The sequence below is a fragment of the Natrix helvetica genome (genome assembly GCF_964273705.1).
Source record: "Natrix helvetica genome assembly, chromosome: 1".
NCBI lineage: Eukaryota > Metazoa > Chordata > Lepidosauria > Squamata > Natricidae > Natrix > Natrix helvetica.
In genome coordinates, this window is record NC_138548.1 from 185,818,702 (window position 1) to 185,834,691 (window position 15,990).

The 15,990-nt window shown below is 40.6% G+C and overlaps 2 protein-coding genes across 10 annotated transcripts in view; both read right to left on the reverse strand.

Moving 5' to 3' along the window:
* KANSL1L (KAT8 regulatory NSL complex subunit 1 like) overlaps positions 1-6,777 on the reverse strand; it is an 85,278-nt gene extending 78,501 nt beyond the window's left edge. The window contains exons 1-2 of one of the 9 annotated variants that reach the window (XR_014175061.1): positions 6,472-6,777; positions 2,642-2,702 (exon numbers count right to left, since the gene is read on the reverse strand). Coding sequence is in view for 1 of the 9 variants with exons in the window: in XM_081949148.1 (XP_081805274.1) it covers positions 2,642-2,692 (51 nt within the window). In the remaining 8 variants the exon portion in view is untranslated. Of the gene's footprint in view, positions 1-2,619; positions 2,703-5,902; positions 6,072-6,284; positions 6,441-6,471 lie in introns of those variants that run through there. The other 8 variants (XR_014175062.1, XR_014175063.1, XR_014175066.1 and 5 more) reach the window with 8 other exon arrangements.
* A 4,541-nt stretch (positions 6,778-11,318) lies between these two features.
* Positions 11,319-15,990, reverse strand: part of ACADL (acyl-CoA dehydrogenase long chain) — a 32,262-nt gene continuing 27,590 nt past the window's right edge. The window contains exons 10-11 of the mRNA XM_081934789.1: positions 13,431-13,517; positions 11,319-12,308 (exon numbers count right to left, since the gene is read on the reverse strand). Coding sequence (XP_081790915.1) covers positions 12,215-12,308; positions 13,431-13,517 — 181 coding nt within the window. The 3' untranslated portion in view covers positions 11,319-12,214. The remainder of the gene's footprint in view (positions 12,309-13,430; positions 13,518-15,990) is intronic.

The window sequence follows — 15,990 nt, forward strand, 5'->3', positions numbered from 1 at the left end:
CGAACTGCCGACCTTTCTGATCGACAAGCTCAGTGTCTTATCCACTGAGCCACCGCGTCCCTGATCTATTAGCTCTTCAAGACATTGATTTCAGTGAGACAATCTCAAAATTTTAAAAACTGAGATATCTTATTTAGAAGACTACTTCAGCGTACAAAATTTCTTTAAAGTTCCATTTTCATAATCAGAATATTACTGGGAATCTGAGAAAAAGAACAGTCTCAAGGGGGAAAGCAACGAGGTTACATATGGTTACTGTGATAGAACTGATATTGTCGGCATATATTGGCAAGGTGATTTAGTAAGAAACCCTAGTAATACCACACCTGGAATACTTCAACCAATTTTGGCCACCGCACTACAAATAAGATTTTGAGATTTGGAAAAAGTTCAGAAAAGAGCAATTAAGATGATCAAAAGCCTAGAGACTAAACATATGAAGAACAGCCGCAGGTTTTGGTTTGGCTAATCCAATGAAAATAAGAATTAGGGGTGACATGATAGCAGTATTTGAGGGGCTGCCACAAAGAAGAGGGGGTCAAATTGTTCTCCAGAGTACCAAATGGCAGGATAAGAAACAATGGTTGGAAACTAATCAAAGAGAAAAGCAACCTGAAAATAAGGAGAAGCTTCCTAACAGTGAGGACAATTAACCAGTGCAACAGCTTGCATTCAGGAATCGTGGGCATTCCATCACTGGAGGTTTTAAAGAAGAGACTAGACCAGTGATGGCAAACCTTTTATGGCTCGCGTGCCAAAAGCGGGGGAGTGCAGGGGGGTCGTGTGTGGGCGTGCCACACCCAAAATGCTATGCGCACAACCCCAGCACACATGCGCACATTACCAGCGCTCCCCCTCCATTTTTGGTGTGCTTTTTTCACTCTCCCCAGAGGCTTTATAGGAGCCTGGGGAGGGCGAAAACAGACTCCCCCCCCCGCCGGAGGCAGAAAACCGGCCCTATGGGCAAACCGGAAATTTGGGAACGGACTTCAGGTGTGCTCGTAGGGCCGGTTTTAGCCCTTCAAAGCCTTTGGGAGGCTTTCCTGAAGGCTAAGGAGGGCATAAAACGACCCTACGAGCAAACCAGAAGTTTTTTGTCCTTCAGAGCCTTCAGGGGCCTTCTGGAGGCTTCCCTGAAGGCTCCGGAGGGGGGAAAAACGACTCTACGAGCAACTTCTGGTTTACTCATAGGGTCGTTTTCTGCCCACCGGAGCCTTCAGGGAAGCCTCCTGAACGCTCTGGAGAACTAAAACCAGCCCTATGAACAAATCGGAAGTATGTTCCGGTTTGCTCGTATGGTCGGTTTTTTGTGCTCCGGAGGTTTCAGGGAAGCTCCTGAAGCTTCCGGAGGGTGGAAAATGGCCTCAAAAGAAGACCGAAGTCAGCATGAATATATCTAAACTCCTTCATAAATAAATTCCAAATTCCATAGCAACAAAGAGAGGTAGTACTTCCAGCACTGAGCACCAATGGCTCAGAATAAGCAGGGCAGTCTGATACATATTTTTGACACACATGCAAATGACAGGTGGACATGCATAAAAGTGTCTTTCAGATTTAACAGACATCTCCTTGTAAAATATAAGTTTTATGCTTTACAGAGTCATAGACCTGGGTTATCTGCAGAATTGTACATATTGGTGAAATCTAGCATATTTATCTGAAGATGACTAGTTTATTAGAACTTACAATGAAATTATAGTACAATTATATAATAAATTATTCATTTATTACTTTAGATATCACAAACTTTGAGTAGCCCCATGGGAAAGCATTTATTTAAGGTAAAATTAATGCTTATGCATTTTTATAGTAAGAACAGTTGGCTAAAGTTGTGGTTGCCAAACTGTGTGCTCATAGGATATTTTAAGTTGTTGAGGGAAACTCATCAATACTATACTAGACATCTCTTCCACACATGGAAGGGAGCTGACATCCATTAGAAGGCTGCTCCTTCAGCCACTAGAGATGAAAGAGAGCTGATTTTTTTTTTTAAAGAATTTCAGCTCCTGAGAGACAGTGAGAGATGCCTCAGACGGGTGGGGAAGCCCAACACAAGTCATGTATGAGTGTCTTTTCACTCAGGAACTGAAAAACCTGCTTGGATTTTGACAGGGAGGACTTTCAGTTCCTGAATGGAGAGACTTCAGTAAGGAAAGAAGTGTGGGATGCTTCAAGGGATGGGAGTGAGGCCATGGGTTGTCCAGCACATAAAGCACATGACCTGTCTTTCCCTTAAGGAGTGAAAATCCTGCTTGGATTTTGGCAGAAAGGATTTTTAGCTCCTGAGTGGAGCATCCCAGTTATTACCCCTTCTGAGGGGTAATCACATTCCTTACCTGGACCCTGTCTGCTTAACAACCTGCATGATTGCTTAATGACTGCAACTGGAAGGGCCAGGATTGCCATCACTGAGTGAAGTAGTCATGTGATATCTAGATTAATTACTGTTCTGCTCAACAACCAAGATTCTAGTTCCAATTGTGGTGTCAATTTTTCTCTTGCAGCCACATCCAGGGAGGTTGCCTATGATCCCAGGGACCTTAAACTTCTTGATAATATTAGCAAGCTTGGTCACAGATATATGAAGGTCTTTAGGGAACATTGTATAGCCTTTACCTTTACCATGCTCAGCTATTACCTTCTTCCTTTCCTCCTCAGGCAACTCTCTGCTTTTCTTTATCTTGTCCATGTTCACTATGCTGCACACAATGATACAAAATGCTCGAGTGAGCACATCACAAAAACTAAGATTTATAATCTCTGCCAATATCAATATCCATTTGGTTTCAACGGTCTAAAAGCTCTATGAAAACAAGGGATTAACCTGGTTTCAGTTAACTGGGTCACAAGAAATTTGATAGGAAACCTTTACTTTGAAAGACTAATAAAAATAATCTTAATAAAGTGGATGGTACATATTTTTTAATTTTCAGGAATCAGAAGTTTAACTCAAATATGTAGGAAACTATTAGTTCAAGGTTTTTCAAATTATGTTTTGTGAAACCCTAGCGTTCTCTCCCGTGCATCGTTGCTCAGGAGTGAAAATCTGCTTGGATTTCGTCTCCCTTTCGTCTGCAATTGATGGCTGAAAAATCAGCCTCCCGAAGGATGTCAGCTTCCTTCCATGGACCCAAACTTGATTCCAGAAAAAAATTGACAACCCCTGCACTACCTGACACACAATTTTTGAATATGTTGAATCACAAATTATAATACTTCAATCAAGACCAAAGGCTGATGAGATTATGAGTCATTCTTGGAAAAATATTCAGATGGTATCACACAGTGATGGTATGCTGCTGGTTCACACCGGTTCAGGTGAACCGGTAGTGGCGGCAGTGCGAGGCTCCACCCACCCTGACATCATCAAAGACCTTCTGTGCATGCAAGCGAGCTCCCGCTACCAAATGGGTAGTGAAGAAAATAGAATACCATCTTTGGTATCACAAACAACAAACAATATCTTAAACTTATGAACTTATCTGATTAGTTCAACATTTATGAAAATAATATCATTACAATTTATTACTATTCTATCTTATTTGGATTTAACTGTATTTCATTCCCTGTAAATTCCTGCATATGCTATTGACATAATTCAGAATAGGAACATAAGCATTCCTGTATTTCTAAATATGACACCTCTACCTTCAAAATAATTTTCACTTTTTAGAAGACAAAACTGTGATACTAAGTAGAAAGATACACAGGTATCACAGCCCACAACTTACAAATATTCATTTAATGATCATTCAAAGTTACAATGACACTGAAAAAAGTGACTTATGACCAGTTTTGACACTTAGGACTGTTGCAGTATCCCAATGGTAACATGTTCAAAATTTGGATGCTTGGCAGTTGGCATGTATGTATGACAGTTGCACTGTCCAGAGTCATGTGATCACCATTTGTGATCACCTTTCTAGCCACCTTCCAACAAGCAAAGTCAATGGGGGAAGCTATTCACTTTATGACTGCAGGATTCATTTAACAACTGCAGTGATTCACTTAACTACTTTGGCAAAAAAGTTCGTAAATTGGGGCAAAACACACTTAACTACTGTCTAGCTTAGCAACGGAAATTTTGAGCTCACCATCTGACATGTTAAAGGAAGGTTGAACATTAAAAAGTTGTCAGATCAATCTGATTTCTACTTAAGGAGGTTGGTTAGTAAATTGATAGATATCTATTTTAATCCTTGGAGGAATGCTGATGTTCAGCACATATACATAAATAAAAACACTAATTCAACACAACATTACGGCATTGGATAATTAACAAGTTTCATATTTTAAGGTAAACTCATGTGACATATCCAGCAAGTTAACTATTGAAATAGAGTAACACATAGGCAAATCAATTCACTCAACAAATTACATATTTTAGCACATAATTTATGCTATTATTATTTTCACTCTATTTGCTAAAATGTATCAATTACAGTTTCCAGATCACAGAATTTCCCATTTGGGAAGAACACAAAAGCTGAAATTCAAACCTGAGAGATATTGTCTAATTAGCAATATGATTCTAACAAATGAAAGAATCTGATTGAACACTGATTTACTTCTGGAAAGTTAATAAGGTTTTCTCTCTTACACCACATTTTTAGATTTAGTTAGCCAAATAAACAATAAACAGGGAGAGAGGAAGAGAAGAAAGGAAGGGAGGGAAGGATAGAAGAGAAGGAAGCAAGTAAAGAAGAAAGAAGAGAGACATTTCTGACCCTTCCTGCCAGTTTCCCCAAGCAAAATCAATAGCGAAGCTGGCAGAAAGTCCAAAATCGCCACCACCCCACAACTCCCAATGCTGTTTCTTTTTGCTCACTTATAGTCATTCTGTTTCTCTGTTTATATAAGGAAATATCTCTGAAATAATAATCCAAAATGCCATCAGTTATCTAGTTTAAACTAAGTATGAGTTGTCCTTTTCAGAATATTCACAGGCTACATGTCTGCTTCATCCATGCCCCAAATATGCAACAGCAACCTCTTTTTTTCTGTTTTGTCTTCATGTCACTGTCTTCATCTGACTCCGTCTATGCCTGCATAGCCTTAAACATCCTTAGCTGCAACAGTGTTAAAAGTAGCCTTTCCTCCTATACCTTGACATTATTTCGGCTCTTATTCTGGTATATTTCATCAATCATTGTTAATGGCAAGTCATGTGATATTTTGAGGGTGGGATCAGTACTTGCTAGTCAATAAGGTTGGTTCAGAAGTACTTTTTCCTACCTGGTGTTGTGTTCTAAAACCACTGTTTGAACACTAGGACAGCCTGGTTCTTTCAAACTGGATTCTCTCCCTAAATCCACAGGGACCTTGAGCCAATCTCCAGTTTGGAGGGCTAGACTGGTCAGGCAATGGTAACCAAGAGACCACACAATGAATAAGGAGAGTAGTCGTCTTCTGTTTCATGGGGCAACTCTCTTTGCACACTAAACCAGCAACCAAAAGGAACCTTTCAACCTAACCTACTTGAACAAATCTTGAGGAGTTTTAACAGTTGGTTAATCAACCAATTTAGCCATCTTTCAAACCTTACCTCCCCTACCAACCCCAGCTCAATTTCACATCAAGAGGATGCAGAATATTTCCCTACTAGTTGGTGATATTTGGTGGAAGGGAACAAAACTGGAAGGAATCCACCAATTCCTGTCCATAAATGAGGGCAACGTGCATAAGATAGGATAGGGATTACAAGCAGGACCAGCATATTACAGTATATGCAAGTATTTTAATAGCTGAAAGGCTGACTGTTTAATTAGGCTGCTTTAAGAGTCCTCTGAATCTATTTTCAAACAGCAGCAAAACATCCAATTTTATATACCCCATGTTTCTACTTATGAAGAGAGATAACTTCAGTTAAATAGAAATAAACCTCTGCCGACTCTATCACCTGTACTTTTAAAGTTTCCCTCTTCCCCGTAGCCAAGATAGAGCTGAATCAAGTTTGAGCTCGCCCGGACTCTTCTAAACTACGAAGCCAAACGCTGCTTCCCAAACCTGAGGCGCACTCTTGGCAGGCTGTCCCGATTTCTTCCTGCCTCATCGTAAAAAGAAAAAAACACACGCACACAAAAAACGGACCCCTCCCTCGCGCCCCCGAACCACGGCTCTTTCCCCGCCCCGCCTCAGGGCGCGAGGCTACAGCCCTCCTCCCCCTCCTCATCGGAGCCCTCCCTTCCCACATTCCTTGGGCGCCGCCACGCCCTCCCCCGGCGTCCTCCCCAATCCCGCCTCCGTCCCCCGCATCCCTACCGCCTTCGTCCTCTCCTCACTTCAGTGCCGTTACGGCGCTGCTCAGAACTCTGCGGCTGCCCCGGGGGTCGTTTGTGCTTGTCCTCGCGCGTCCCAGCGAAGGCGGGAGGAAAGGAGAACGCCGCCGGGAATCAACCGTCTCTTCTCAAATTCCCGAGGCAACCGTGAAAAGCAACAGCCTCCACCTCTCCCCAAGTACCGACTTGCCTGCAAACTCCATCCGCCCGCCCGTTTACGGGCTGCTTCTCTTCCTCCGATTGCCTGAGTTTCGCAGAGTCCAGTTCACTTCCCCAAAAACAAAAGCAGCGGCGCCTCCCTCGTCCTTCCCATCCCACTTGGCGACTCCACTCAATTCTCGCTCTCCCCAACAGCCGCTCCGCTCCAAGTAAGTTGCCTCAGCAGCAAACCAACAGGAGCGGGCGGGAGTTTGGGCGGGGCAACCGAGGCCTCTGCTCGGACTCGGCCGCCTAAGCCAACCAATGGAAAGCCAAGGTGGGCGGCCCTATGCAAAGTACACTGCGGTGGGTCTTGAGAATTCTGGGAACTCAGCCCATATCTTTGGAGTGAATTTTGAACTTGAGCCTTGTCCCGTCCGGCGCTTCGCCCGACTGTTCCCTTCTCGGTTTCATTGTGCGCTGGAGTTGCGCATTCGTGGATTAGAGTACTGCGCAGACATTGTTAAACGCTTAACATCGTAGCCGAATGAATGCCAAGCACGAAGTAGAGATAGCAGCATCGATCCGTTGCTTTTCCGTCGTGTCACACTTAAGAACATCCTTAAATGCTAACTGACTGAACACTTTTCTGGCTCCTTCAAAAAGGCTGGAGGGGGTAATAGTGATTAAAACTCCGTGTCCGACATTTTTTAATCAACAGCTTTGATAACAATGCTGTTCAGGAGCACCCAGATATACCACCATCATTTCTAGATACAGTATTAAGAGTACTTTGTCCTTAACCTATAAAGAATAGAGCATCCCAGCTATTTGCTAAAATAGAAAGAGGGGACATGGTAGTTCCTTGCTGATACAGAAGAAAGAATTGCAGAATTGTAGGGATAGTATTAGGAAACCGATTAACAAATAATTTCATTGAAAGCCTGGGGCATTTTAAAATCTGAAAAACCCATCATTGTGGGAAGCTTAGGTCACATTAAATGTGGTCTTTAAAGTGCCAATGCGAACGTATGATGCATTTCAGAGGCATGAAATTCTGCTGCATGGTTTTAGCTATCCTGGTATATTTTCAGAAAACAACTATTAGGTGTGGTTCTTATGAAACTATCCCAACTTGGCAATTTTCTTTGGAGCACAGAGAACAGGAAAGCAAGAGAGAATAAGCCGTGTGGTTTGATATCAATCAATAGAGAAGACTTAGTTGAGGAAGCAGAAGTAATGGGTATTTTGGAGGACAGTAATCCTGGAGGTCTTGATTTTGAGGGAATCTAAAACTGAGTATCATATGCGTCACTTTTTAAAAATGAAACTTGATTAAACTCAAGCAATACTGACAGAGTCATACAGGACAGTCAAAAAAATCAAAATGGTGGTCAAAACTGGGTGATTAAAGCATCCTTTGTTATGTTGAGGCTATGTATGCACTTCACATTCAATTGCCCAGTTGTACTTGCCATTTTTTACTTTGTCGACCATCTCTGCAGACATCCCTAAAAAACAAATTCCATGACAGGAAGATAATGGGGAAAAACACATAGATAAGATAGAGAATAGTTCCGAATGAAGGAAGTTTAAAAGTTCAATGAGGTGAGAAAAGGACAACAGAAGACACCAACTGGGAATCCAAAGCATCTTAATGAAAATCTGAAGATAAAAAAGGGCTCATAAACAAAATAGAAATAATATCAGGTTATAAGCTAGGAGAACAGACAGATTGCCCAAACTACAGGGCTGATATCAGGAAAGTAAAAACTACTGTTTCCCCAAAAATATGACAACTCTAAAGTAAGTCCTACCTTGAATTTTACACATGCGCCCAATATAAGTCCTATCGCCAAAAGAAGCCCTAATTAAGACCCTGTACACTCCAGGGTGCATGGGTAAAAATTAAGCTAGGGTGGGGATGTGGGTGGAGCTTCCCTACTACTTACCTTTGGACAGGCCTTGCACACCCCAACACCTGCCTTGCCAGCCCATTTCTTCTGCAGCCGGCAAGGTCTGTAAAGTTTTCCTAAAGGCCTCTAGCCAATAATAGGATCGCCCCGGAGTTCTTTTATCAGCTGCAGAGGCCTTCAGGAAAGCCTTGCCAGCCTCAGAAGAAGTTCCTGAAGGCCTCTGACAGCAAAAACGAAGCCGCGGGCAATGCACGCAAGAGAGGTGAGTCAGTGGACAATATCCCCTCCCCCGGAAATAAGACCTGGTGCCTTTTTTAGTGGAAAAAAAATATAAGACAGTCTTATTTTCAGGGAAACGCGGTATGATTTAGTCAAGGTTAAAAATAAATGCTAAACCTAATCAAAATGGCTTCTTTGGATACTGTATGTTCAGAATAAAAGGAATCTGTATACCATTACCCAGTGAAGACAATAAACTGCTAACATAATAAAATACAAGATTACTCAACTCCTATTTTTTTCAGTCTTCCCATCCTTCAAAATGTTTATGTTCCAACAGGAAATTATGAAAGGGGTAGGATTGACATCCAAGACTGACCGAAGCAGGAAATACTACTTTATTTTTTATCAGACTGAAATGAATTGCATTCCAGAGTATTTAAGGTCTGGATGAGCTGGATGATATTATCTTCGATCAATCCTAAACAACTAAAATATCAAACAGAGAACTAATTTTCCTTTCTAGTATCTGTTGGGAGGCATGTTATCTACAAGTGGGAAGTGACACTGTTTTCAAGATTAGGCCAGAGCTTCCCTGTAGGCTCTGGAGGGCGAAAAACAGCCTTATGGCCAAACCGGAAGTCACTTCCGGTTTGTCTGTAGGGCTGTTTTTCGCCCTCTGGAGCCTTCAGGAGGCTTCCCTGAAGGCTCCGGAGAGCAAAAACCGCCCTTACCAGCAAACTGGAAGTGACTTCTGGTTTGGTTGGAGGGCTGTTTTTCGCCCTCTGGAGCCTTCAGGGAAGCCTCCTGAAGCGTCCAGAGGACAAAAAACAGTTCTATGACAAACTGGAAGTTCGTTCTTTAGCAAACTGGAAGTCCATTTGCCCGTAGGGCCGGTTTTTCGCGCTCTGGAGGTTTCAAGGAAGCCTCTAGAGGGAGAAAAACTGCCTCAAAAGAAGGCTGAAGTCAGCTGGCCAGCATGCGCATGCGCGCTGGAGCTGACAGGGCAACGCCTCGCATGCCTTAACAAATGGCGTGCCACCTGTGGCATGTGTGCCTTAGGTTCGCCATCACGGGTATAGGGTTTCCTGCCTGAGCAGGGTGTTGAACTAAAAGACTTCCCTTCCAACTCTGTTATTCTGTTTGTTAGGTTTTTTTAAAAGAATGATGAGTTTTAACATCTCATCAAATATACATAACTTTTACATTCATTAAAAAAGCCTTCTGTTTTTATTCAGCTTTTTTAATCATTGAAATGTCCTCTGTCCAAGTAAAGAGTAATAAACATTCTAATATGTTCTTATAAAGATTCTGAAACCCACCCCCCAATCATTTACTTTATACTCCTCTAAATCTTTCTACCTTTATTATAACTTATTTTTCAAATCTGGACACTAGAACTGTACTGTGTTTCCCCAAAAATACAACATGTCCTGATAATAAGGCCATGCCACATTTTTTGGGTGGACAAAAATGTAACCCCTCTCTCGAAAATAAGCCCCCTGAACAACCACCGCCTCCGGCCAGGCAGAGTGCCGCTCATCGACCTAGCAGTTTCCCGAAAGCGCCAAGCTGCGGAAATGAGGTGGGGGGCAAAGGCTCATGTTGCTTGGTGTCTTCGGGATACCGCTAGGTTGGTGAGCGGTGCTGAGACCAACTGGAGAGGGGGGTTGCCGGACAGCTGCTCTCTTGTGAGCTGGCTTCCGAAGAGCCAGGCGCAGCCTCAAGGTTGAAAGGCTATGTTGCTCTGTCACAGCAGCACTACACAGCAGCCATGAGATGACCACACTCACGAGCAGCCACCTGGCAAACCCCCTTTCCATCCATGCACAGCGCCATTCACTGACCTGGGGTATCACCAAGCCGCGACAGCAGCCGTTCGCAGCCCTCCAGCTCCCGCAGCTTGGCTCTTTCGGAATGCTCCTAGGTTAGTGAATGGGGCTTTGCATGGCTGGAGAGGGGGGTTGCACGAGCAGCTTTTCTGCTCCCCACTAGCGCGACTCCCAAGCTCACAATGCCTTTGCCTAACTCTTCCTGCAGAACCAGGGAATTTTTGCTGTTGCCGCTGCCGCCGGCACCGCAGGGCTTTTTCTGTGAGCTTGCTGGCAGCAGTGCGTACTCCCAGAGCATACAACCATAGAGCGTACTCCCAGAGTGGCAACTGCCAGAAGACTCGTCATCCTACCTCCGTAGGATGGAAGCCGCAGAAAAAGCCATGCGGCACTGGCAGCAGCAGAGATGCCCTGGTTCTGCAGGGAGAGTTAGGCAAAGGCATCGTGAGCCTGGGAGTCGCGTGAGCAGGGAGTGGAAAAGCCGCTCGTGCAACCCCCCCCCCCCCAGCCATGCAGAGCCCCATTCACTGACCTAAGGGCATTCCAAAGGCGCCAAGCTGCCGGAAATGGAGGGCTGTGAATGAGCGCTCTCGCAGCTTGGCAATACCCCTAGGTCAGTGAATGGCGTTGTGCCCGGCTGGAAAGGGGGGGTGCCGGGCGGCTGCTTGTGAGCGTGGTCACCTCATGGCTGCTATGTAGTGCTGCTGCAACAGCTCAACACAGCCGTTCAACCCTGAGGCTGTTCCTGGCTCTTCGGGAGCCCACTCGCAAGAGAGCAGTCACCCGGTAACCCCAAAACAATAAGTCTTTCCCTGATAATAAGGCCCAAGCTATATTATGTGGGTAAAAAGAAAATAAGACCCTGTCTTATTTTCGGGGAAACATGGTACATAATATTCCATATTCACCCACATCATACATTTGTACAAAGATTAGAATTTTGGCAGCTTTATTTTCAGTTCTTTTCATAATTATTCCTAGCTGGACAGTTGTGAAAATACAATACATTTTTCTTGGTACTGACCTTGGATCTTGTCAGTGTAAATATAAATTTTTTGCCTCATACATCATCTTACACTTAATTATTAATATAATTATAAATTGCTGTAATATAACTAACACTAAGAATACTAAGATAAAATATAAAATGATCCTAATAGAATACAAGTAACAGAATGAATTTGAAGTGCTTCACTTACAAAATAAAAATCAACTATGTGGATATACCGGCAGTACACAGGAATACCTGATTTGGTAATATTACTGTACTTGTGAAAAAGAGTATTAAAATTGTGGTTGATTGCCAGCTGATTATGAATCAGCAGCACTTTCTGGCTACTGGGAAAAAAATGCAATATTTTTTGCTTCATCAATAGAAGTATAATTATATTTTGTGTCAGTTCAGAAATAAATTTAAGATTATAATATATGTAATATTTTAAAAAGAAAAAAGAAAATATATTAGATTCACATTCCATTATTTTGAAAACATTCATTATGTAAGTTTCTACAGTTGGCATTTCCTTTGGCACTCAAAATTTCTCTAATAAATGTGTTAATTTTGAATGTAGAGTCACAATACATTGCATCCAGGATAACTTCAGAAGTTTGAGAATTGTTAAAAATTCAACAGTGTCTTGCATTGTTTAATGAGAATTTATATCATCAAAGACAGTGATTTAATACCGAACATTAAAGGTCAACCTGAGAAACATTTTTGTTATTATTTTACAACTTTTAAAAGATTATTCCAGTTCTTCAGTTAATCATATGTTGGGATTTTGTTTTTGTGAAATTTAATTTTCTATCAGGTACAATGGAACTGCATCTAATTGTTGCTTACAATATCTCTTGCAATGAGCTCTTTCATTATTTCATTGGTACCACCATAAATTGGCTGAACACGAGAATCCACAAAAGATCTGGTGGGAGGAAAGATATTGAAGTATATGAAATAAGCATACCAATACTAATAAATATAAATATATATGTCACAGGATATATCTTTTCCTACCAAGATAATATATATTCTTACCAATGACCTTGTTAATGGTGATTTGTAGCTTTTGAGATAATGTGAAATGCAAATTTTAAGTTTATGCAACCTTGTTTTCCAGAATGTTTCTAAGACATATATGACCCAAAGCTTGGGAATAAGAATGAGAAGTATAATTATCAAAGCTCAGAATGGAGAAAAAAGAAAGGAGGCATGATTCACATTTGCTGCTTAGTAAAAAGACAAAATGGAGAAAACTGGATGACCCAAAAGAAGAGGAGTAAAAAAAGAAAAATAGTTGTAACAAAGTAGCTAATGGTGAAAACACAAAGATCATTTTGGGGATGACTTGCAATCAGACATGGTGGTGAAAATCAAAGAAATGACAAGTCAACCTAAAGCAGGTCGTATGAAAAAGGTATTCATGTATTTAAAATATGTATATGTTACTTATCATACCATAAACAACATTAAATAGTTGAACTTTCTTTTCAAATTATAATAAAACATACACAATAATCTCTCTTTTCTGTCAAATGTCAAGGCTGGGAAGGAAAAGCAGGGAAAATGCTGTGTCTTTGTGGGTTTTCTGTGTCTGCGAAGTGATTCAACCAGTTTGCCTTTTTGTAAAATGGATATTATAACTGATCACATGAATTACAGGAATAATTTTGTAAATCGGCACATTTCCCAGATCAGGTATTTTGTGATGGTAACCACAAGATCCAAAATTCTACTGATCCCAAGAAATCTACAATATTTAATTATAGGACCCAATGTAACACAGATGTTAAAGAACTACTTAAAATAGTTGATATAAAATAAAATTAAAATAGACATAAACTTAAAGTTGAAAGTAACAAAGGGGGCATAAAGTTGTATATAAAGGGGACATACTACTGGAAAATTTGTCAGTAATAAAACCCTGAGCTTACTCCTCACACTGTATGAGATAAGCTGCCTGGAAAAGTAAAGGATTCCTGAAGTATTTATGTTCAGTTTGCTCAACTATACTGCATTACTAACAAAACAAAAAAGAGTAACTTACTTTGCAATTGGATATTCCCACATATATCCCCATCCTCCATGAAGCTGCACACACTGAGTAGCCACATTGTTTTGAAGATCAGAAGCCCTTAAAGCATAGATAAGTCTGTTTCAAAACTATTTGAATTGTTATATTCAAAAAACTAGTTGAAATTATCACTTTTATTAATCTAGCTGTATAGTTTTTACAAAAACACATGATTAGTTTTAACAGCTAGCAAATATATCTAAGCAATCATGCAATAATTTATATACAAGTCAAAATCTCATTTTGGCAATGGCAATTGATAAAATAGTTTTAAATGTAGGTTTAAAATTTAACAAGATGTTCATTATACAAAAATGTTCAATACAAACAATTTAATGGTTTATCTTCTACTCAAAATGTTTTCTACATCAGTTTAAAGTATGGAAAAATTATCTGTACCAAGAGAATTTTCTATTCAGTAATGAAATCTCCACAGCACTGTATGAATGTAGCTAAAATCAAATTCAATTACGTAAAAGAGAAACAACTTTAAGAAAGATACTTTAAAGATTACATTGGAGAGCAAGATAAGCATATCATGAATGGCAATACCCAAAATATGTATCTAGGTACAACCATAAACAAGCATTCTGCACAGTAGCATAGCTGGAAATGCTACTAAATATGTACAACTGCAAATAGATGCATGATTTTTTTTAATTAAAGCTAAATATAATTGCTGTTTCAGTCCAATATTACTTTATATTACTGGATATTTCTCATGTGGATCTTTGGGATTATTTTACTAATTTTATACAGGTAGTCCTTGACTTACAACCATGATGGAGCCCAAAATTTCTGTTGTTAAGTGAGACATTTGTTAAGTGAATTTTGTTCCATTTTATGACCTTGCTTGCCACAGTTGTTAAATGAATCACTGTAATTGTTAAGTTAGTAAAACAGTTGTTAAGTGAAAGTGATTTTCCCACTGACTTTGCTTGTCAGAAGGCTGCAAAAGGTGAACACGTCACCCCACTGCAATTGTCATAAACATGAACCAATTGCCAAGCATCTGTATTTTGGTCACATGACCATGGGGATGCTGCAACAGGCATAAGTATGAAAATTAGCCATAAGTCCCCCTTTTTTAGTGCTGTTGTAACTTTGAATGGTTACTAAATGAACTGTTGGAATCAAGAACTACCTGTATCTTACTTCTTTTACATTTGCAGTTAATTTAATCTGGTATCAGTACACAGCATTCTCTTGGATGTTTTCATTTTGGTGAAACATGTATTAATATGTAACAGCAAAAAATTTCAAGAGCTGTTTCTAGCTAATGAAAAACAGAATTGTAAGGAATCTACGTAAAACTGTCTTATGTAACAATGGACTGCTTTTCCAGTCAGTAGTAAAAAAAAATTAAGAAAAATTCTGTGTGTGTGTGTGTGTGTGTAATATATAAAAATATATAGAATATTCTTTGTATTTAATATATTGTTAAACAACTATTTATTTCATTCATTTAATAATGAATCCAAGAAATGTTTGATCATCTGCCCTTATCCGATTCATTTGAAATACTGAGTGCAGGTCTGAATGCCATAATTTAAAAGGGACAATGATAAATTGGGACAGGTTCAGAGGACGGCTACCAACAAGGTAAAAGTCTGGAAGCCAAACCCAGTCAAAAAGTCTGGAAATCAAACTGAGAAACAGTTCAATAATCTGGATATGTTTTACCTATAGAAAAGACAGCCAAGGGAGATACGAAAGCAATCTTCAAATATCTGAAGTGTCAACATACAGAAAATGGAATGGACCAGAGATCCATTCAGCAGGTTCTGGACCAGAGGTCCATTCAGTAGGTTCTGACCAGTTCTGGAGAACCGATAGTGGAAATTTTGAGTAGTTCAGAGAACCAATAAATACCACTTCTGGCTGACCCCACCCCCATCTATTTTCTGTCTCCCAAGTCCCAGCTGATCGGGAGGGAATAGGGATTTTGAAGTTACTTTCCCCTGGACTGGGGAGGGAATGGAGATTTTACAGTATCCTTCCCCTCCCATGCTCACTAAGCCACGCCCACCAAGCCATGCCCACAGAACCAGTAGTAAAAAAAATTGGAATCCCACCATTGGAATGGACTTCTGTTTCATTGCTCCAGTGGGCAAGATTAGAACCAATGGTTAAAAAACAAGGAGTTTCACACTAGACATTGGAAATAATTTCTTCAGTGGACAAGTTGTCAGCCAGTGAAAGAAGCTCCCATCCAACATAGTGATTACTCATTCACTAGAGTTCTTCTACAGAGGCTGAGTGATCATCTATTAGAGATGCTCTGATGCAGTGGTGAAATCCAAAAATTTTCCCTACCTGTTCTGTGGGTGTGGCTTGGTCATGTGACTGGATGAGCATGGTCAACTTGATTGGTCTCACCCTTAGGAAATTTCTCCCTAGTCAAACTCACAATAAAATAGCACTGTTCCAATATTTAAAATAGAATATAATTAACAGAGTTGGAAAGGACCTTGGAGGTCTTCTAGTCCAACCCCCTGCTTAGGCAGGAAACCCTACACCACTTCTGACAAAT